The sequence below is a fragment of the Podarcis melisellensis genome (assembly GCF_964234715.1).
Source record: "Podarcis melisellensis genome assembly, chromosome: 16".
NCBI lineage: Eukaryota > Metazoa > Chordata > Lepidosauria > Squamata > Lacertidae > Podarcis > Podarcis melisellensis.
In genome coordinates, this window is record NC_138533.1 from 16,835,287 (window position 1) to 16,858,420 (window position 23,134).

At 46.8% G+C, this 23,134-nt stretch overlaps 2 protein-coding genes across 13 annotated transcripts in view; one reads left to right on the forward strand and one right to left on the reverse strand.

Annotated features, from left to right (window-relative positions):
- Nucleotides 1-561: 561 nt before the first annotated feature.
- LOC309359448 (death effector domain-containing protein) overlaps nt 562-23,134 on the reverse strand; it is a 32,051-nt gene continuing 9,478 nt past the window's right edge. For 6 of the 8 annotated variants that reach the window (XM_081893107.1, XM_081893111.1, XM_081893108.1 and 3 more), the window contains 2 exons: nt 22,606-22,752; nt 18,198-21,574 (listed from right to left, as the gene is read on the reverse strand). In XM_081893107.1, the coding sequence (XP_081749233.1) occupies nt 21,198-21,574; nt 22,606-22,752 (524 nt within the window). In that variant the 3' untranslated portion in view covers nt 18,198-21,197. Of the gene's footprint in view, nt 894-2,651; nt 2,776-3,610; nt 3,700-5,880; nt 6,050-18,197; nt 21,575-22,605; nt 22,753-23,134 lie in introns of those variants that run through there. The other 2 variants (XM_081893114.1, XM_081893113.1) reach the window with 2 other exon arrangements.
- On the forward strand, nt 6,458-16,117 carry NIT1 (nitrilase 1). Of its 5 annotated transcripts, none has more exons than XM_081893059.1 (7): nt 6,458-6,602; nt 8,802-8,894; nt 9,231-9,485; nt 9,595-9,698; nt 10,498-10,631; nt 12,276-12,401; nt 15,523-16,117. In XM_081893059.1, the coding sequence occupies exons 1-7, from the start codon at nt 6,541-6,543 to the stop codon at nt 15,799-15,801; spliced, it is 1,053 nt and encodes a 350-aa protein (XP_081749185.1). In that variant the 5' UTR covers nt 6,458-6,540; the 3' UTR covers nt 15,802-16,117. The 5 variants fall into 5 exon arrangements, with proteins under 5 accessions (XP_081749185.1, XP_081749188.1, XP_081749184.1 ...); XM_081893062.1 differs by having other exon boundaries at nt 6,515-6,627; XM_081893058.1 differs by lacking the exon at nt 6,458-6,602 and adding an exon at nt 6,844-7,403.

Genomic DNA, 23,134 nt, shown 5'->3' on the forward strand with positions numbered 1-23,134 from the left:
GCATTCAATGAATCTTGGCATTCAAACACCAGCCCTATAAGCTACCTAGCCCAACTTCACCAAATGTTTTGGACAACTCCCATGTGGCTGGGGCTAATGGGAGTTGTGGTTCAAAACATCTGGGGAGCATTGAGTTGGCTTTGGGCTAGCCAGGTGGGAGCCATTAACTGGAGATGCTGGAGGCCAAACCTGCACACCAAAATGTGTGTGCTGCCACAGGCCTTTGTGCCTTCCCTAGCCTTGTGAAGTCTTGCACAGAGACCTCTCTCGAGATAACATTCCCAGCCCTGCTGTGTAACCTCCTTTAACTAGGGATGCCAGTGACTAAAGCTAAGGCTGCCTCCATTGGAAATGAGGGAACCTGTGGCCCTCCAGATGTTGTTGGACTCCATCTCCCATCAGCCCCAGCCAGCAAGACCAATGATCAAGGATGGTGGGAGTTGGGTGTCCAACAACACAAGAAAGTCAGCAAGTTCTCCATCCTTGGGTGATGGGCATCATCTTGTAATGGGATGGGTGGTGATTCAGCACAGCTGCCAACGTTCGCACTGGTCCCAAAAGTATGTGACACAACAAAAAGTTTTATTTAACAAAAAAATATTGTCAGAGTTGACACCAAAATAATAATAAAGTTAAGCCTTTTGAGGTCAAGAGCCACAACTGTAGAGCGAGAGGCGGTAAAAAAGTCCTTTGGGAGACGGCTGCTGCGCCCACTAGGAAACGAGGACCCCTGTGGAGCTGGCCTTGCCGCCTGACCCCTCAGCGCTGTCCTTGGAGGGAGCCTTCTGGTCGTCCTCGCCCATCAGGCGGATGTTGTGTTTTTCCCGGAACTCGTTCAGCTCCCGCCCTTTCGTCTGCAGCTGCTGGGTCAAGGTCTCGATGATCTTGTTGATCTGCAAACAGGGAAGGAGAGTCAGGACGGGAAAAATGGAACATTTTATCTGGGGAGCGGCAAATGAGAGCTCTGAGCTCCTCGACATCCTCCCAAGATCAGTCTGTATTTATTTATCCATTTTAAAGGCATTTATAAACCGTCTTGACATTTCAAAAATCTCTTTGAGAATTCTGTTGTGGGCAACCTTCCAGGAGCCACCTGCCAGGAGTAGGTGAAGCCAGAGTGAAAAGTGGGCAGCACAATGGATAAGACTCTTCTCTTTATACAGTAGGCGGAAAACACAAGAGACTTTTGACACCCACTCCATACACATCTCTCTTCATCCTCCCTCCAGGCAGAAAAGAGGCATTAGCAAGGACACATTCCAGCCAGGCAAGAGCACTGGAGGAGGGCATGGAGCAGGGGTGTGTGTAGCCCAGGAAGAGGCAGCAGGGCCTGGTGTGAAAATACACATCTTAAGTGTCAAAGGCTAAGGTAACTAGGAGCCAGTCGTTTCCCCACTTTTCCCCCCACGGACCACTTGAAAATTGCTTGAGGATCTTGGTGGATTACTTAAATGATTTTTTCCGCCTGTTGTAGCAATTATAATTTACTGTGCTAGATGCTGTATGGTTTTCATTTGTATTTTTACAGGTGCACCGTGGGCCATCTGAATGAAGTTTTGGGGCCACTGGTGGGCCACAGACCACAGTCTGGGAACCTTCTGCTGTTTTCCAGCACCATCATTTAACACATCACTATCTAGAACAGCTCTTCCATACGTAGTTCTACAACTCCCATAAGCCCCAGCCAGCATTGTGTTAAGATGCAGGGGTTGATGGGAGCTGTACTGCAAAATATCTGGAGGGCAGCAGGGTGGCAACCTTGATGGAACTGAGAGAAGGGGCTCACCCAAGGATCTTAGGGAGAAATGATCTTTCAGGTAGCCTGGGCCCAAGTCATGACTGAGTTGTTTTCATATTCTCTGAGAATTTGGGTAGCAGTGGGAGCGGGAAAGAAATATAAACAAGTTGCATAATGAAGAATCTCTACACACACAAAAACACCTGGACATTTGATTACTTTTCACTCATTCTTCAGCAGTGGCCAAGAATGACAAATGGTGGCAAAAGAATTGAAAACAGCATATATATTTTTTAAAAACAAGTCATAAAGTCATAGAATTGTAGAGTGGGAAGGAACCACAAGGGTCATCTAGTCCAACCCCCTGCAATGCAGGAATATTTTGCCCAACGTGGGGTTTGAACTCATGACCCTGAGATTAAGAGTCTCAAGCTCTATTGTGACCTAGTGCTGATAGACCAGTATGTTTTATGTGAAGTTCATTAACTTCCACTCACACAATGGCCTTTGGTGAGTAAAAATCTGCAGCAGGCAAGCAGCTAGAGAAGTTCCTGTAAACTGCAAAAATGCTGGGTCTTACTTTTCTTTCCAGCCATCAGATGCCTGAAATGACTGTCAGTTATATATTATTAGCTTTCCTTATATATATAGGCACCTTTTTATCAGTTAATTCAGTTGGCATACTTAGCTCCCTCCTTTTGCCTCACAACAACCCTGTGAGGTAATTAGGCTTAGAGAAGGTGACCAACCCAAGGTGACTTACCCCCACTGAGTTTCATGGCTGAACAGGAATTCAAACCTAGGTCTCCCTAGTTTTAGCCATGATAACTAAAGGCAAGCATTGCTGAGGCTAATGGCATTCCCTGTTCCAAGGAGAAGCAGGGAGTCTGCCCACTGTCTGTAGAGGCATTACCTGCTCTTTGTTATTTTCCAAGGCTGGGAGAACTTCTTTCACAGTGCGTTCTACCAACACACCTCCCACCATCCGGTAACATTTCCTAGTAGGGTCCACTTCTCGGAGTGTTTCAATTACCAGCCTGCAGAGTGGAAGGAAGGCAGAATATCTGAGCATTGTACACCAGCTTATGATAAGGACAGTATCAAAGGATCTAGAAAGCCACATGGCCAGGAAGTATACTTGTGACCTGGAGCCTCAAGACGGCAGGGAAAGACATGACACATTGCTGTGCTATTTTATTATTTCCAAATCTAGCAGTCAAAACTCCAAATTGGGAGCACTTTTGTTCAATGATGGAAGAAACAAGGCAAAGTTCACTGGGTGGTTCTGGGGAAGTTGTGAAGGGTATCAACGGCTACTAGCAATGACGGCTATGTTTGCCATTAGATGCAGTTTGCACAAGTAGGAAAAGGACTGTTGCATCTTGTTCCTGCTTACTAGCTTCCCAGAGACATCTGGTTGGTCATTGTGAGAACAGAATGCTGGACTAAACCCCTTCCCCCCCCTTAGCCTGATCCACCAGTCAGACCAGGTCAGCAAACTTTTTCAGCAGGGGGCCGGTCCACTGTCTCTCAGACTTTGTGGGGGGCCGGGCTATATTTTGAAGAGAGAGAAAAAATGAACAAATTCCTATGCCCCACAAATAACCCAGAGATGCATTTTAAATAAAAGCATGCATTCCACTCATGTAAAAACACGCTGATTCCTGGACTGTGCGCAGGCCAGATTTAGAAGGGGACTGGGCTGGATCCGGCCCTGGGGCCTTAGTTTGCCTACCCATGAGCCAGACTCATCTGATGTTCTTTCTCAATTCCATTTGCAAGGCTGCTTGCAAGAACAGAGAAAACTGCAAAACCACCAAGCAGCAATATCCAAAATTAGCAGGGGGAACTATGTTCAAATCCACTGCTTACTTGTGCTCATTCAGCTCCATCTCCAGCTCAGCTGCCTTTGAGGCTAGACCTCGCTGCTCCTGACGCAGACGGTTAAATCCAGCTACCACCTAGAAGGGGAGAAAGGTCAGTCACAGCAGGCAAGGGCTTGCACCAGCCACAACCAAGTTAGCATGGACACAGGGACTATTCACATTGCCCCTTGCTGCTTTTACTTTCCCCACTCTCATACTTTAGATTATAAGGTTCATTGGGCTTAGAAATCTGCCATGTTTTACTTGAATTGCCAATTGAGGCTGCAGTATACATCACAACCATTCCTACCTAAACCCTCCTGAATCACTGCTAAGGTGGAGTATTTTGCTCATGGATCTCTGGACTTTCAAATCATTCCATCCCACAGCCCTAGGGTTAGACCAACTGAGAAAAGAAAATGTGTATGCCATACCTAAGGGTGGGTTTGTTTGTTTTGCAACATAGTTTTTATTTATTTTCATCTTTAAACTGTTTAACATGGTTGCATTGAGATATACATTTATATTAGAGAATATGGCATGCAATAATTACATAAAATTAAAAATGAAGATAAAACAGATAAACATTTCTGAATATAGTAACAAAATTGTGTCAAAATATATATACCAAAATTATATTGGTACTGTTCTGCCATATGGCCCAGTATTTGTGTACACTGCATACAAATTGTCATGCTTCTTTTGGCTTCTTGCTAATTTTAATTTTTGTGTCACTTTTTCAAATAATGTCATTTGACAAATTGCATAATACCACTGGTCCATAGTTAATAACTGTAATGATTTCCATGCCCTAGCAATGGCTGTTCTTGCAGTGGCTAATAGATGTATTATGAGATCTTTGTTTCTAATTTGCAACATATTGTGATTATTCAAGTCCTGGGGTCATGGGGGTTGTCTGCCTTGTGACAAAATATATTTCTGTAAATAATTTTTCCATAACTTTTCAATTTTTGGACACCCTCACCACATGTTGATATGTCCCTCTAATGGGACATCCTCTCTAACACATGGGAGAAATGTTTGGTTTCTATGGCCTTTTAAACTGGAAAGGGAAGATTGTGGATGGTATTGTTTTTGTTTGTTACTATGTTATGCATTTCTTATGCTTTTATATTGTAAACCAGCCTGTGATCCTTGGATGAAGGGCAGTATAATACATACATACATACATACATACATACATACATACATACATAGTTAAAAAGGACATATTTGAACATTTCCGACTTGAATTTGCATCTCATTAATGGTAAGCAGTTGTCCATCTTTGTAAAAATTATTTCAAACAATACAATTGTGGTTTTTTTCCATGTATCTAACTGTATTATCGGCTCTATATTTATTTTTGAAAACCAGGTGGAACTGTAATGGAATAATGGGTGAGAGGCCTGGGACCAAAAACTTGAAAGTTGTGAATGTGAATGGGTTTGTAAGCAAATGTAAAGAGCAGATTTTTAAAAAAATATATTACTTCTAATTACTTCTAAATGGGACACCATTTATTTCTAGGTTCTTTAACCTGCTCCACTGAATTTCCTTATTGCCAAATATTATGTCTGTCATGTGCTAAGTTGACATGTGTTTTATTAGCAGTTTAGATTTTGGAATCCCCATCCTCCAACAGTTCTGTGAACAAACAGCAATTTTTTTTAATGCATGGTTAGTCTGATTGAAATATGACTATGTTGTTTTCTTTGCCATTTGGACTTATGGGCTGGTGGAATAAGTATAATTTTAGTTTCTGCCAGTCAGTCCATGATAGAAAATTTCATTTTCTTCCAGCATCATATAACCATATTTATTGATTTCCATACTTTGCTATAATGCGTTTAAATTTACAGGTAACCTGAATGCCTAAGTAGGTGAAGCTTTTCCTTCCTATTCGGAGTCATATTTATGTTGTTTTAACCTGTCTTTTAATATGTAGTTTAATATTAAAATTGTTTTAATTGTTGCAATCCGTCCTAGGGCCTTGGGATGAAAGGTGGGTAAAAAATTGCAACAATGATGAGGAAACGTTAAAGAGATTCCGAGTGTCTTTTCTCGACTACTCCAACGTCAACAGGAGCGGCACCCCCCCTAATAATGGCACCCTTCGCTCTGCACACGCTCAGAAACCCTCCCGCGAAACACGCGGAGGCCAAAGCGGGCTACGAGTTCGGGCTGTTGGACGTCGTGACTTGACGCATCTCTCCACGGGAAGGGGAACTCTGCACATGCCCAAAGGCCCTCCCTTTCCTCGCCCCTCCCCGGTACCTGCTCCGCCGTCATGGCCTTGCCGGCGCCCCCAGCCGAGGACGCTGCGCCAACGCCGCTGGGAGGAGCCGCCGGGCCACTTTTCGTCTTGCCGCTCTCCGCCATCTTCCTTCACCAGGCCAGGCCCTCGAGAGACATAAGGCCACCCTAACAACGCCACAACTTCCGGGGCGAGAGAGGTCACTGCCTTCCCTCGTGACCGGAAGATTCCGCGTTTCTGCTTCCGTCGACGCACTTTGGGGCGTCCATCTCCTGCCGCCATATTTGTTAAGGGCATACGTGAAACCCAGTAGAAGTGAGGAGCCCGAAGGTTGAGAGGACGACGCGGAATAAAGACACAGATAAAGAAATGGTCATTCATTAAATTACCGAAAACATATGAACTTTATAGGTAGTGGTGGCAGTGGAGTCCTTTCTTATGTAATCCCAAAAGCGCCATTTTGCTTGAGGGCGCGGCTTTATCAAATCAGCACCATCTTTGTTCCGGGCTGCTACAAGTTCCTCGCGCCGCCCTTTTTAAAGGCATGATTTTTATTCGTTGGAGTCAGGAAGAGATAAAAAAGTGTAGAAATGCACCTGGACTTCTCAGGCTGCAACATTTCCGGGTTTTCTTTGGAAATTTCTAGCGGGGTCAGAATTGCCAGTCGTTGATAGAAATCAATGGAGAAATTCAGGATTTTAAATATAACTGCGCTAGTTACAGCAAACGCGTTCAACAAACCGTAAGCAGAAGGCAATAAGCCAACAGTGAGGCGCTCAAGCATTTTCTGACTCTGCATCTTATTTAGTGTGGGGGGTTGTAATAAAAATACTGTATATATTTTAAAGCGTTTTTCTGAGTGGGGGAGAGATCCCTGCCGATGCCAGAACACATATGTACGTAAATGAGACCCATATTTGGGAGATGGACTGCGGTTTTTAATTTATCATTGCTTTTTAAAATGTTTTACATAGTTGTTTAAAACTGTTTTACAGTATTCTTTTTCTAAACTGCTTTGAGGTATATAAATTTTATTTAAAACAAAATACTTAAATTGAGTCTCACTCTCATATCCTCTCCCAGCCCAAATTCAGAGCTCAGTTGCATGCAGAACCTCACATGCAGACACTTCACACTTTTAGATTTCTAAAAACTTTAAAGGTTTTCTAATCAGAATAAGAACTGAGGTAGAAGAGGGATGAGCTCCTGCCTTCCTTGTTGCTTTTTAGACTTATTATTTTCAAAAAGTTTAGCTGATGTGCTCCCCAATCACTGCTATGTTAAAAATCCTGGATTTCTCCACTGATCTCTGTGATGAACCTTCACTTAAAAAAATAAAAATGGTACAGACACCTGAAACTGGCCTCACTTGTCAATCTATATTAAGTCCAAGTAGAGATTTTTTGCCCACCATTTTTAGTATGGGTCCACTAGGCACAAGCGCCATATTTGTTTGGGGACAGGTCTACTTCCGGACTGGACTTTCCCCCCTGGCTTTTAGGGGAGCAACGGCAGCTGCTGTCTTTTTCCCCTTTTGCTCCATGTAATCACTGCGGGTGAATCTTTTGGAGGGGGAGTTTGTTAATGACTGTAATGGGGAAAAGAGAAAGTTGTCTGTTACTTTTTGAGCTTCAAAATATTAGCTGGGAATTGGAAGAGTGAGATAAGGGGAGGGGAATTTAAAGGCAGAACTGAGCAAAACGATGCAGGAGGCATGATAATATAGTATAATAAAAATAATATCATGTAAACCTGATTTATGGAGGGAGGTGGGAAGAAGAAAGAAAGTCCAGAGAGAACATACGGTAATTGGTTTTGCCCTGTGGAACTCCTTGCCCATGTATGGTGAAGGGTATTGATAGGGTTTGAAATCTTATCCTTTTTATTTTTATTTTAGAATTATTTCTTATCTTTAATTTCCAGTTTTTTTATCAGGCCCTTCTCTTGCCCTTTAACTGGACCCATCCGCCAGGGATTCTTTAGTTGTGATTCCTGCATTGCAGGGGGTTTCCAACTGGATATGAATCCGTGATCCTGACACATAGAAATGGAACACTGGAAAGCTTTTCTCGGGGTTCCTCTGCGTGGCGTGACAAATTTTAGCTGCAATGTCTATGTGTTGGCTTACTTTGAAAAATTTTAGCTGCAATGTCTATGTGTTGGCTTTGGGTTAACTTTCCCCTGAGCAGAACCACCCTGAGACATTTTCTGAACCCACCTCGTAGCAATAAGTGATCTGAAAGGTGTGCTACAGGACCTTCAACATCTCCCCTGATGTGAGGGATACAAGGGTGCAGCTATCTGACTGTGCACCATTTCCTTGGCAACTGGACCAATGGGGTCTTTCTCATCTCTTAAACTGATGGGGACCGAGCCCGCTTCTTAAATACTTCTGGTGCAAGGAATAGATGTCACTCAGAGCTCTGAGTCGCTTTCTTCTCAGTTTTTGCCCTTAGCCAGAAGTAGCCTCTGCAGACTCTCTATCTGCATAGGAGAAAAGCAGGCAAGGGGAGGCCCTCTCTCTGTTCATTTTTCAGCTCCAAATCACCCTCTTCTCTACTGCTTTCCTGCCTGTGAAAGAATGGATCAGGGAGACTCAGTATCTTTCCCCCTGAATCTGTGTATGACTGAAGGAACAAAGGGAAAGGGTTAGGCTGGACTCATTTACTCTTAATTTACTCCTAAATTGCTTTTAAATACTTTTTTTCATTTTTTAAAAATAAAATAATCAGAGGCAAGAAACACAAACCCGCTTATAACTACAGTAGGTGAATACTGCAGTGTTTTGCTTTGTGGCTGGTGCCTGGTGGGAGTTGTAGTTCAAAGTAGCCAGAGGGCATCAGGTCAGGGAAGGCTGTTCTAGGTCCCCTTTGCGCTGGAGGCCTGCATTTCCCAGATGCTTTGAAAGAAGATGTGTTCTTTCCCCCATTGCCTCGTCTAGGTTGAGAGCGGTGGTCCAGAAGCCATTGCAAACACTTTGCCTCGCTGGTGGGAAGCCATTTGCAAGGATCCAAAGCCGAGCCCCTGGCTACAGGTAACTGGTCTCCGAGAAGATGTAAGAACTGACAACGACATCTGTACATTTTAAGAGCTCAGGGTCTCTCCACCACTACTGAGAGGTAGTTTGGGCTGATATAGTACAGCCCCAGGAGATCAAGTAGCCTGCATGCTTGAGCAGGGATTTAAATATCAGAGCATATTTGCAGGAAACAAACCATACTTAGTCAAACCAGCCTGTGCATGAGCTCAAACAGCCTCTACATTGCTCTTCCTTTTCTTGAGCAGGGAGACAAACCACGGAATGGCTGGCTTAATGTGGTGCTTGTGTGGGTTTTCACAGTCCGTTCTGTTCTCTCCCCTGCCACTCCAGATTCAAAGCCATGTCTACGGGGGGCGCAGGACCCCTGAAGCCCCTTATCGCCGTCTGCCAGATGACCTCCACTCCCGACAAAGCCCACAACTGGGCCTCCTGCTCACAGCTCGTCCGGGAGGCTGCCCAGAGGGGGGCCTGCATCGTCTTCCTCCCGGAAGCCTTTGACTTCATTGGCAGCAGTGTGGAGGAGGCCCTGAGCCTAGCCGAGCCCCTGGAGGGAGACCACCTGCAGCGTTACGTCGGGCTGGCCAGGTAGGATTTGCTGGGGCTGGCCTGTGTGGATGTGGCAGGGCTTTGTCTGTGAGAGTGTGGCAGAGGCAATGGCCAGGCACTTGCAACCCCATTTCTCTTCTTTTGACAGGGAATGTGGCGTCTGGTTGTCCCTTGGAGGCTTCCATGAAAAAGGCAGTGATTGGGAGAGCACAGGAAGGATCTACAACTGCCACCTCCTCTTGGATCCCAAAGGTGACGAAATTGTCTTAGTATAGGATGCCTTCTCTCCCCAAACTGCTCAAATCTCCCTAAAACACTCCTTCCTTCCCTCCCTCTTTCTCGCAATCAGTTCTTCACTAACCAAATGGCACGTTCATTTTCAATTTCATTTATTCCGTTTATATCCCACCTTTTCCTCCAAGGTGGCGTAAATTGTTCTCCCTGCAATTTTATCCTGTGAGGTAGCTTAGGCTGAGGGACGGTGACTGGCCCAAGGTCACCCAGTGAGCTTCACCGCTGAGTGGGGATTTGAACCCCAGTTTCTCCCAGGTCTTAGTCTGACACTCTTATCTGCTACATCATACAGTGGACGCTCGGGTTGCGAACGCGATCCATGCAGGATGCATGTTCGCAACCCACAGCATTCACAACCTGCGTCTGCTCACACGCGGGTTGCGATTTGGCGCTTCTGTGCATGCGCAAAGCTCAATTTAGCACTTCTGCGCATGCACAGCTGCCAAAACCCGGAAGTAACCCGTTCCAGTACTTCCGGGTTTCAGCTGTCTGCAACCTGAAGCAGCTGTAACCCGAGGTATGACTGTACTGGCTGTCTCATGCAACACTGGTGTCAGAAGAACTCCCTCATGAAACTAGCCAGCAGGAAAGGGATAGAAACACTGTGGCCTGCCTCTTCCTTTCACCTTCCCTGCAGCTCCCATGGCTAGGCTCACTATGTTGATGCCTTAGCAGCCATGAAACTATAAGGACCACCGGCCCCCGCCTTCCAAATCTACTAATCTTATCCTTCTCTCCTTGGGGAGGCTGGCCTCAGGAACCCTGGTGGCTGCCTATCGGAAGACTCATCTTTTTGACGTAGAGATGGAGGGGCGAGTGTCCCTGAAGGAAAGCGCCTTCACCAACCCAGGCTCTAAGATAGTGGCTCCTGTGGAGACCCCGGCCGGAAAGGTACGTGTAAAATACTGTATTCCAGAGACAGCTGCTGGTTACATCATTTGAGACCAATAAGCTGAGCAAAGTTCAGTGCAAAGCATGGTGGTGGTTTTTTTAATAAAAAAAAAAAGTTTGTAATTAATCTGGAGTTTGGGATGAGCAGCGAGGTGGCCAAGTTTGTTGATGATCCCAGATGGTTCTGGGTGGTTAAAATAAAGAGGGATGGTAAGGAGCTTCAAAAAAGATCTCTCCAAACTGGATAAAGGAACATTAAAATGGCAAACCTAGTAGTGCAAATCAGGGCAAAAAAAATTCCTAAAATTCATATACGCAGGTGCAGGCAGGACAGACAAGAGAAGGCACAGTACTTCATGATGCAGCACAGAGTTAAACTATGGAACTCCCTTCCACAGGAGGCAGTGCTGGCCATTGTGAGAGCAGGATGCTGAACTAGGTGGCCCATAGGTCTGACCCTGCACCCAGGCACTTCTTATGCTCAGACTTATGTAGGTTGCCAAAGGCTCTTCCCCAACATAAAAATTTGGAATGATTCATTATTGTGGTCTACAGACTAAGATCAGGAAAATCAGAAATATAGATACAGTTACTATATAAATGAGGAGAATATAAGTGGGGTGAAACTGGTGCTTTCTGCCACTGACAGGTACAGGGCCGTTTTAAGCATATGCGGCGCCGGGGTGCAGAGATCCGCCTGGCACTCCCCCCCCCAGGTTGCCCAGTCCCAGGTGCGCAGGAGGGCGGAGCTGGCCAGCTGCCTCAGCGTCTCGCTGGTTCGGTCGCCCACGAACTCATGCTGCAGAGCCGCCCGCAGCAGAAAAGCCCGCCACAGCGCTCCGACTGATGGGCGGGCTCTTCCCCAGACTCAAATCTCAGGCCCGTACTCTCGGCCTGACGCCCCTGAGAGCCCAGTGCCCTGGTGCCCCGCACCCCTAGTGCCTATGGGTAAGATGGCCCTGGGCAGGTATCTGCCATCGCCAATGGAGCTCCAGGAATTGTATCTGCAAAGAGAAAACTTAACCCCAAAACTTGCTGACCTCCCCAAGAAAGATGCTGGGGGGTAGTCAATTGGTTGCAGATTCTGGAGTAGCCTTTGCGAAAGGGAAAGAGAGAGGACTTCACCCACAACTTCCACTCCTTTGCCTTAGCATGGAGAGACTCTCAAAGGCATTGAAGCGCCAGCCTCTTCCCTACTTGGCCCCCCCCCCCAAAAAATTGGGAAGGCAGAGCCTCTAGTCTGCCAGCAGCAGAATTTATGTGGTATCTTGCAAGATAGAGACAGGCAGATGAGGAAACAGACAATAATTTGGGTGCACTGGTCTCAAGGTGTGTGTGGCTTTTAGAGGCCAGGACCAGCACTCTGAATTGAGCCCAGAAACAGACAGGGAGCGAGTGTTCGGGACACAGGCACGATATGAAATCCTCAGGCCCACTTAGGAATCCAGCAGCTGTGTCCTGGACTAACTGCAGCATCTGAACAGTCTTCAAGGGCAGCCCCATGTAGTAGTCTAAGCTGGAGTTTTCCAGAGCATGGATTGATGTTGTGCAAGAAAGCTTGCCTGGCTCCCCCCCCCCCTTATGTCCAGGCAGGGATTTTCTCTGGGTGCTTACTAGCCTCCCCCTCTGTCCTCCCTCTCTCAGGTTGGTCTAGCCATCTGCTACGATCTCCGCTTCCCAGAAATGTCTATCGCTCTGGCCCGGGAAGGGGCGGAGATTCTCACCTACCCATCAGCCTTCACTGTGACAACAGGCTCTGCCCACTGGGAGGTAAGTGGATCCAACATTACAGCGGTTGGGTGGGGGTTTCTTTCCAGGAATCCTTTCAATTAGAGCAGGCATAGGCAAACTCGGCCCTCCAGATGTTTTGGGACAACAATTCCCATCATCCCTGACCTCTGGACCTGTTAGCTAGGGATCATCTGGAGGGCTGAGTTTGCCTATGCCTGAATTAGAGGTTATGGGGGTTGAACCTGGAGCAAAGTATGCCCTGTACCGAGCTATGAATGTACCAACATACTTTTTAGAAATAGTAGCTCATTGCCGTCACATAGGGCAGTTTGCCCATGCTCAGACAACCTTGTCCTAAGAAGAAACACCTTTGTTCTCTTGCATTAGGGCAGCAAAAACGACAGTACAGTCATACCTTGGGGTGAAGTAGCTTTGGAATGAGTATTTTCGGGTTGCGCGCTGCTGCAACCCGGAAGTAACAGAGCGCGTTACTTCTGGGTTTCACCATTCGCGCTTCTGCAGACGATAAAAATGACGTCATGCGCAGAAGCGGCGGATCGCAACACGAGCAGACGCGCGCACGTGGGTTGCGGTCACTTCAGGATGCGAACGGGGCTCCGGAACAGATCCCGTTCGCATCCAGAGGTACCACTGTAGAAGGAAGGAGACAACATAACCCAACAAATAACATTGAACTTTGAAATTTCTCAGTGAAGGACCCAAGTGCTGAAAAAAGTATTGAGCATCAAACTGTATCTTCAAACCTTTTCTTCCTATTTCCCCTCCCTGCTCCTCCTGTTCTCCCACATCAGTGGTTCCCAAGCAGTTTTTGGCAACTACCCCCTTGGTTCCATAAACCCATCCCCAGTACCCCTTTTTACCCTATAAAAAGCATTATTCAGGATAGTGGTATGCACGACCCACTAAGGTAGGTAATAACACAATAAGATTCAAAAGATGAACAATTCATTGCACATTTATTCAAAATCCAGTTGAAACTATTTAGTTTAACAAACTTGATCCAGCAGCGAGACCTGCTTTTCAAAGTCTGATAGCCATTTACACCCCCAGTGCCGCCCTAGACCCTTCCTGACTCCTGACCTAGTGCCCCTCTGGTAGGTAATCCCACTGCCTTCCTGGGGCCAGTACCGCCCACTTTGAGAACCACTGTCCTGAATCAACCTCTCTCAACCTGTTAACCCTCCAAATGTTTTGAACTGCAACTCCCAAAGAGTACCATTTTTATTTTATTTTTTGGGTGGGGCAGCTGCTCTACAAGAGCAGGGACCCTCTGAACCGGCTCAGAGGCACCCAAAGCCCTAGAGTTCCGATAATGTAAGTTTCCATGCTAGGGATAGTTAGAAAAAGGATTTGGAAACAAAACCATCACTACCATAATGCTGTTATACAAATCTGTGATATGACCGCATGGTAGCATTCCGGTTGCCACGTCTGATAAAGGGCAGTGCAGAGTTGGGAAGAACGTTCAGAAAAGGGCAACCCAAATTATCAAGGGGGATGGAGCGACTCTGTTGGGGACTTTTTGGTTTGGAGAAAAGGTAAGAGGTGACAGGAATGAAAATTACACATTTGCATGGAGAAAGTAGACAGATTCCCTGCCCCCCAATAACACTAGAACTTGTGAACATCCAGTGAAGCTGAACACAGGAGGGTTAAGGACCAATAAAGTCCTTATTCACACAGCACATGGGTCAAACTATTGAACTCTCTCCTGCGGGAGGCAGCAATGGACACCAACATAGATGGCTATAAAGGGGGTTGCACAAATTCATGGAGCAGAGGGCTATTCATGGCTGCTTGCTAAGATTACTATGTTCGTCTCTAGACCTAGAGGCAGCAATGCTTCCAAGGAGTCTTGGTTGACCACAAACTTGACATGAGCCAACAGTGTGACGCGGCAGCTAAAAAAGCCAATGCAATTCTGGGCTGCATCAATAGGAGTATAGCATCTAGATCAAGGGAAGTAATAGTGGCACTGTATTCTGCTCTGGTCAGACCTCACCTGGAGTACTGTGTCCAGTTCTGGGCACCACAGTTCAAGAAGGACACTGACAAACTGGAACGTGTCCAGAGGAGGGCAACCAAAATGGTCAAAGGCCTGGAAACGATGCCTTATGAGGAACGGCTAAGGGAACTGGGCATGTTTAGCCTGGAGAAGAGGAGGTTAAGGGGTGATATGATAGCCATGTTCAAATATATAAAAGAATGTAATGTAGAGGAGGGAGAAAGGTTGTTTTCTGCTGCTCCAGAGAAGCGGACACGAAGCAATGGATCCAAACTACAAGAAAGAAGATTCCACCTAAACATTAGGAAGAGCTTCCTGACAGTAAGAGCTGTTCGACAGTGGAATTTGCTGCCAAAGAGTGTTAGCCAAACTGACCGGCAGGATTCGGGATCAGGACGATCAAAGATTCCAGGAAAATTGGAGTAAATTTATGGTATATTTAAAGGATAATTGTAAAAACTTAAAGACTCTAGCAGGATTGAAGTAACTCCTACAAGGTAGATAGGATGATTAAGATGTACAGTGGTACCTCGGGTTAAGTACTTAATTCATTCCGGAGGTTCGTTCTTAACCTGAAACTGTGCTTAACCTGAAGCACCACTTTAGCTAATGGGGCCTCCTGCTGCCGCCACGGCGTGAGTTCTGTTCTCATCCTGAAGCAAAGTTCTTAACCTGAAGCACTATTTCTGGGTTAGCGGAGTCTGTAAGCTGAAGTGTATGTAACCTGAGGTACCACTGTAAAAAGATAAAATACGCGATAGGATGTGATAAGGGATACCAACTGAAGGGAGAGAGGGAAATCGCAAGCTCGGCAGAACAAAAGGTTTATATGTTGACTAATGAATTGCACGAATGAATATGTAAAGAAAATAATAAAAATTTATTGGGGAAAAAGGGAAAGAACCCAAATGGTCATCTGGCCCAACCCCCAATGCAGGAGTCACAGCTCAAGAATCCCTGACAGATGGCCGTCCAACCTCTGTTCAAAAACCTCCAATGAAGGAGAAACCACCATGCTCTGAAGTCATCTGTTCCACTGTTCGGAGGTGTTATGTTCTCATGTTAAAATTTGCAGGGGGCGGAGACACTGCAGGCTCCACCCCTGACACTTTTATGCTCCTCCCTCCTCTGCAGGTGCTGCTGCGAGCTCGTGCTGTGGAGACCCAGTGCTATGTGGTCGCAGCTGCTCAGACAGGAAAGCACCACGCAAGCCGCACCTCCTACGGCCACGCCATGGTCGTGGATCCATGGGGCAGCGTCGTCGCCCAGTGCCAGGAGGGACCAGGTGTGTGCTACGCAGAGATCGACCTTGCCTACCTGCATTGCATCCGGCAGGAGATGCCAGTCTTCTCCCATCGCCGGGCCGATCTGTATGGCCAGGTGGCTGCTCAGAAGGGACCCCCACCCCCATGATTTGCTCAGGTGCTGCTGGACCAGCCTCCGGAACCTCTTATCCTTCTAATGACCTATCTGGGTGGATTTTTGCTCCCTCAACCAATTTGGCACTCCAGCAATTCTGCTAGAGAGAGGATGACAAGTAGAACGACTAAGAGAAATGTACCCGCTCTCTCAAGTGGATCCAGGAAAGGACACCTCGCCCCATAAGCCTGGTCTTTTATTCCACCTGGGAGGGTGCATTTGCTCAGATGAGCTCCAGTGAATCCTTTGCCCCTAAATTAGGGGTGGGGAATCTGCAAGCCCCCAGATCCTGCTGGACTTTAAATTCCCATCAGTTGAGAGATGCAGTCCAGGAGCATTCAGAGATCGAAGTTTCCCCACCTCTGACTGAAATAAATCTCCCCCTGCTGGATTCCCACACTTCTTCCTGTCACCCAACAATCCATTTTTAAATGGGTACAGTATTGGGCTCAGAACCCAGCTGGCTTCCAATAGGGGTCTGCCCCTTACCGTGCTTTGCATTTAAGTTTCCATCTCTCTGCTGCTAAGAGTCAAGTATCACAACTTGCACACACGATGCAAACTTTTCGGATCACTTTATTTCGTGCTGAACATCATCCTTCCACTTGATCGCAACTTAGAGATGAGGAATAAGTTTTTAGCAAATAAATTTGTCTCTTGCATGCATGATGCAAATCAGGAATATCTCTTTTTATTTTGCATTTTCTGTACTGCTGATAGTCACAGGGAGAGGCAAGGGCACTGGCACCTCGACCCTGACTGCTGGGATCTTCTTCAGCAACTCCTCCGAGGCAGCTTTACTCGTATTATTTTTCAAGAGCTAGAAACTTGGTGTTGAAAACAAGCACAAGATCGAGGTGCCCAGACACCTGCATCCTGGGGCCAATTCATAGCTTTCGGCAGAGGGCTTTCCTTTTTTTGCATGTGCAAAAACCAATTTAAAGCTAATGATTTGAACTGTTTGTATTTTATCTTGTTAAGTTGCTAGGAGAATGGGGTTTGTTTTTGGGATAAGGTAGCTAACAAATGTAATAAATAATGTAATGGCTGTTCACGCGCAGTACTGCCACATGCACAGCTAAGCATAAAGTAGACACTTCAAAGCCTTAATTTTTTTTTAAAAAAAGTTATTTCATACAGCACATATTTAAACTATGGAACTCACTCCCACAAGAGGCAGTAGTTCTCACCGACTGGGATGGCTTTTAAATATTGGACAAATTCATGGAGGGCTGCTAGCCGTGATGGCTTTACTCTGTCTCCACAGTCAGAGGAAGGAAATGCTTCTGAACACCAGTTGCTCAAAATCACAGGGAGGGAGAAGGCTCTTGTGCTCTTGGGTTTCCCACAGGCGTCTAGTTGGCCATTGTGAGAACAGGATGCTGGACTAGATGGGCCACTGGCCTGATCCAGCAGGCTTGGCTTAGTTTCTAATTAAATGCAACCCCTGCAAAAGGTGTTGCTGAATGGGAGCCAGCCATCAAGGTCCCCTAGCTTCAGAGATTGCTGGTCACCAACAGCCACTTTTCCAAACTTCTCAGTGCTAAATATCTCCATAAATTTGTCTAATCCACTTTCAAAGCCATGGAGGTTGGTGGGCATCACTGCTTCCTAAGGCTGGAAGATCCACAGCTTAACTACGCACGTGTGAAGAAGTCCGTTCTTTCATCTGCCATGAATCTTCCAACATTCAGCATCATTGGGTATCCAAAAGTTCTAGCGATATGCAAGAGAGGGAGAAAAAACTTTGTGTCGCCTTTTTCCCTGCCGTGCATAATTTTATAAACTATAGTTGAATGACTGAGGCTGAAGAGTTACATTTCAAAAGATCTGGAGGGCACCCAGGTTGGCAAGAGCTAAATTCTAGCCAGTTGTAAATGGGTGTTTTAGTGCCCGGATTTGTATCATTTCCCCCCTGAAGTATTACCAGCGGGAAACCTCATTTAAATGAGCCTTGTTTCCTTGCCAATTCAAACAAAGAATGGAGAATTTGTGGCCCTCGTGTTGTTGGGACTCCGGCTCCCATCAGCCGCTACTACTGCCACTGGCCAGGAATGATGGGAGCCCAGAGGTTAGCTTCCCGTGATTTAAAATAACCCAGGCTAGAGAACAGAATCAGGGCTTCATCCTTGCCCTCCCCACTCTTTATTTTCTGTCCCCCAAAGCCACTGCCATAAGTTTTTAACCGGCTAGAATAGTCTACACACACAAAGGAAAATGGTGCCTTCAGGAAAACAGAGGTGTTGGGGTACCAGGGGAAGAAAAGCCGATGTAATCTGGGCATGAGCCACTAAAGGTTCATCCAACGCATGAAGTTTTTGCCTCAACTGGAAGTTACCATTTTCTCTTGCACACACAGGTGAGCAAAGCACAGACCCCTGACAGTAGCAGCAACAAAAGGCAGAAGTTTTTTTTTATTATTATTCTGAGGAAAAACAAAGCTACACTGGGATTATGACCAGTTACACTGGAAGTTCCTTAAAAAAAACAAAACCAGAAGTCACAGATTTTACACAAATTTGTGCCAGATGTGTTCTGAAATGGGGAGTGTGTGTGCGTGTGAGTGAGGGGGGGTACACAAAGGATAGCGGCTGGGGCCCTTGCACACTTTGCCAAGATACCTTGTACAGTTGACCTTTGGCAAGCTTGTGCCCTCTGGATGTTGCAGGATTAACACTCCCATCGGAGCTAATGAGAGCTGTACTCCCACAACGTCTGAAAGATGCCAGCTTGGCGAAGGCGGTTGCAGAGCATAAGAGACATTAGATACTTGCACATCAAGTGGAATATTTCCCAACCAATGCAGGATTAGATTTTGGCTCAAAACCTGATTACGCAATCGATCGACTTGAGTGGCATAGCTTACCCTGGACTGTACCAACTTTAGGCTGAAACAAGGGTTGCTATGCAAGAGTGGCATGTCAAGGAGAAGATTAGGGCAAATATCCTCTGCTTTCTTCCTATCATTATTAGTCTTTTCTTTTTAAAGGCTTTTTTTGTCCTTTCTAGCCCCTTTCTGGTTTTTTTTTAAAAGCAATTTACAGAATGCAAGGTAAGAGTTCTAGTTTCTTCTCCCCCCAATAAAACGAGTATAAAGACCATGTCTTAAAGCTAAATCAACATGCCCTTTGTTTTTCTGTATATTAAAAAAAAAACCAGTTGAAATGGTACAGCCCAAGGGTAAAGAGCAACGCCACTTGATTTTGCCTGCCAGTCAGATAAACCGCCCCACCATTGGAACGCTCCTGTTCATACATTCCTTAGATGGAGCCTTCTTGTTTGACTAGTAAGCCAGAAAGAGAAACTTGAAGAGGAGTGGGGGGAAGTGAGTGAATACTACCATCTGTGCCATCTGAAAGAAGTCAGGGGGGCTACCAAGATTATATTGCCTGGGTTGGGGGGGAAACGATGCTGTTCAGAAGTTACAAGCTTTCTGGAATAGGCATCCAAAACCCAAGGGAAACACCACCATGGCTTGCCAAGGCGATTTCACAATACATACTTAGTGTAATCCAATGGAATCCCAAAAGCAGCATGTGTAACTCACCCAACGGAAACACAAAAATCCAGGAGCAAAACTTTTTAAAAAAATAAAGAAAAAAGAATAGATAATCCCTTTTAAAGAGTGACTTGGGATACTTGAGCAGGCTTCTTCCTACCAATACGTATGCATTTATAATAAAAAATAATAATTGATTTTCCCCACTGACGGAGCCTAAGGAAGTCCCAATCTATCTCCTGGGGCAAGGAGTCACCCCATCTCAAGTTGCAGTCTTACCAAAACCTAACAGTGCATTTTAAGACCACCTGCCCCACCCAACAATAAACCACCAGGGTCCTCTCTGTCCCCGGCACTGGGAATGCTCACCCCTCAAGCTTCTCCCAGCAGCTCAAAAAAAGAGAGGGGGAAAAAAGCTTATTTAATATAGGACAAGACACGGGAGGCAACTGCTGTGGTGCCCAGCACCACCTGAACAGAAGGCAAGAGCGGAAGGAGCTCCTGCCACACATCCCTTTTGCAGCCTTCCCAGGGGAGTAAGTCAAGAGCCAAGCCCAGATCGAGAAACTGGAGGATCACGTTCCTGGAAAAAAAAAAACCCAAAATGGCAAAGGAGGTGGAAGGCTGGACTGCCTTGTCCTCCTGGCTCTGATCTGACACAGCCATTTGCAGCTGGAACAATCCCTTCCACCTCCTCCTTGCCCTTTGCACCCATGGAAGGCTGGCTGTGGTGCTTGTGTGGTTTCAGAGAGGTGAGAAAAGGCCTCAGGCGGGTGGCCCTTTCTCTGTTGTCTTTGGAGGCAGACGATCCCTCCACCAAAGGTTGAGGGAAAGGCACACACAGTGGATCGGGGGGGGGGGGGCAGGGCTGGAAATACTCTCCGCTCAGGACACACGTCGGGGAAAGGGTTAGGTGGGAGGGAGAACAAACACTCAAATTTAATTCAGCTGAGCTAGCTGGGCTGGGACAAAGCACGCTCTTCCCACACGCACAGAAGAAAACAGTCTTCCAGAGCAGCTAAGGTCCCAAAGACCATTTCATCCCTTCTGTCTGGACCCCCACCCTTGCCGCAACTTCCTTCTAGGCGAGGGTCCTTCCCATCCACACTCCCCACCCGCCAACAAAGTCAATTGCATAACCATTCCTAAATCCAACTGGCAGGCCTTGAGTGTCACTTTTAAGAACATTGCTACATAGAGGGGGCAGGTAGTGCGTCTGGTTAAGATGCAAGTGCTCTCTTCCCCAACTCCACTCCAAGAGTTCCTCCCCCATCCTGTCCCACCACCCATGGAACTCACAGCTTGAAAGAAAAAACACCGGTGTTAAGATGTTCCTGGCACAAGAAGAGCCACGTTCAGGTTTGCTTCTTATTTTTAATATAAAGAGTGGAAGTCTCGCCTTCTGGACCTCGCCACACCTGCTTAGACCTTTCTGGGCAATGGCACACCACAGGACAGTCTAATGTTTTAGAGAGACAGTACCAAAAAGAAAACAAAAACAAAAAACCCAGGAGAGAAGTAGACAGCACAAGAGAGAATGTGGTTAAGAAAAGACGAGAGACCAGAGGAGCATCGGTCAATGAGCGAAGATGCCCAGCTGGCCTGCAGGGAAAGGCCCCCTGCATCTCCCTTGCAGGCAGGGAGGAGCCCAGGAATTTCCATCTCCTGTTTTGGTTCCCAACTGGGGGAAAAAGAAAAAACCAACCACAGCGCTCATCCTCGTGTCGAAACAGACCGTACAATTACTCAGTACATGGCAGGGAGCTTGAGGTTTCATTCCTTTTAAGATGTTTTTTTTCCTTTTCTTGAGAGAGAGAAAAAAAATCTGGAAAAAAAAATCATCCAAAGGAGAGGCAGAGGACAGGGTGGAGGGAATAACAGCAACCGAGGTTCAAGGTGCCGTCTGGAGCATCAAGTTCCTCAGGAGTTTCTGACGGCCCACCTCGTAATCCTCTTCGTCCACGTTGACCAGGAGCTTGATGGCCTCGTGGCCCACCGCTTGCTTGAGCGAGTCTGTGATGAAGACCCCCTTGAGGGCCTCCAGTAGTGAGCCGTTGATGTAGTCGCGCCAGAAAGCGTCGAGGTAAGTGAGCTCCGAAAACTTTATGTCACAGATGATGGAGCCCAGGTCCCGGGATTTCAAGATGGTGTTGGCCTGGCTAAAGCGCTCAAACTGGCGCTCCAGGGGGTCCTGCTTGTTGGAGAAGACGTTCCCCTCCAAGGCCGTTTCGTGCTGGCAGTACTCCGCTCGGACTCGCAGGCGGATGTCTAGAAGGGAAGCGCCAGGAGACAGGAGATACGTCAATGCTCTCTCTGCTTGAAACATCCAAATGTCCCGGATGTGAGATCTCAGGAAACGGGTGCTCTTTGCTAAATGGTAGAAGCAGCTAATGTGGTGCCCTCCAGGTGTGGCTGGACTACAACTCCCATGGTCAGTGACCAGTGGGCCATGCTAGCTGGGACTGATGGGAGTTGTAGTCCAACTGTATTGGCTGCCTCTTCAACTGGTGGGTCAGGACCCGTTAGGGGGTTGCAGCCTGATTCAAGGTGGGTCACGGCAGGAGCACTAACACCATGCAAATATATTGTGACAGATTTAAGAAATGGGTCCCCAAATGCATACAGTTGTACTTCGGCTCCCGAACACCTTAGGAGTCAAACGTTTCGGCTCCCGAACAATCAAAAACTGGAAGTGATTGTTCCGGATTTCCAACATTCTTTTGGAAGCCGAACTTCTGACAGGGCTTCCAATTGGCTGCAGGAGCCGCGCTTTGGAAGTTGAACGGACTTCTGGAACAGATTCTGTTTGACTCCTGAGGTACAACTGTATTTGGGTTAAAAGTGGACCCAGGGTCTGAAAAGGCGGAAGATACCTGGTTCAGAAGCCATTAACAAAGGAATAACAACAGCAACTCATTGGAGGGGGAGGGCATGATATAAATTCTATCAATAAATCAATCAAGAGTGGTCCTGCTGCACCTCTAGCTCCAATATGTCCTGCTGCAAAATCCTATGCCCAAAATGTGTTCCTCATTTCATACCCTCTCTTTGCCTTTGGCAATACTGGGAGGGGACAAACTTGTACCAGAGGCCTCAATGCTGATCCCCAATGCTGTGGAAGGGTCAACAGTGTGATGTCTCTGTCTCTCTGTCACACACACCCCACATCTGTCTCAGCACAGAAGATTGTTGGGCTATGGGATAGTCCTGGGTCTTAGCAAGACCTGCATTCAGAGCATCCATCTTGGGAGGGGACCCAAACATGGCTGCCATGCCGCTGCTACTGTCAGGATCCTTACCGCACGTCTGTTTGTCTTTCGGGTCTGGCGTCACCGACTTCCTCCTTTTCCGCTGGCTCCCAAGGAGGGCTCGTCCCCGGCCAGGTCTCTTGGTGCAGATCTGGGGGCCTGAAGAGGAGCAGCAGACCAGCGGGTGGTGGGGAGGCACTGGGAGGAGGCACAAAGGTGAGGAATCAGACAGCTCAGGGCAGGACTAGAGACTGGGAGTTATTGTTATTATTTTTTGGTGGGGTGGGGGACTGCACATGTCCCACTTCACAACCCCAAGAGGCTCTCAAGGCAGCTGACCAAAAAAAGTCTCACGACAATAACACTCACAGCCACATAAAAGAACAGAAACAGAAAGAAGCAAGGTTTTTATCTTTTCCTCGGCGATAACCCCTGGTCTTGCTGGCAGCATCACACAAGAACATAAGAGCCGGCTGGATCAGGGCAATGGCCCATCTAGTCCAACAGCCTTTTCTCACTGTGGCCAACCAGATATCCATTATGGGAAACCCGCAAGCAGGACCTGAGCACAAGAGCACAC

Coding starts and splice junctions, on each gene's coding strand:
- NIT1 (XM_081893058.1), top strand. CDS start 7,117: ATGTGCTCCCCAATCACTGCTATGTTAAAAATCCTGGATTTCTCCACT. Junction 7,404..8,801: donor TTTTTCCCCTTTTGCTCCAT/GTAATCACTGCG, acceptor TGCCTCGTCTAG/GTTGAGAGCGGTGGTCCAGA. Junction 12,402..15,522: donor CAGGCTCTGCCCACTGGGAG/GTAAGTGGATCC, acceptor CCTCCTCTGCAG/GTGCTGCTGCGAGCTCGTGC.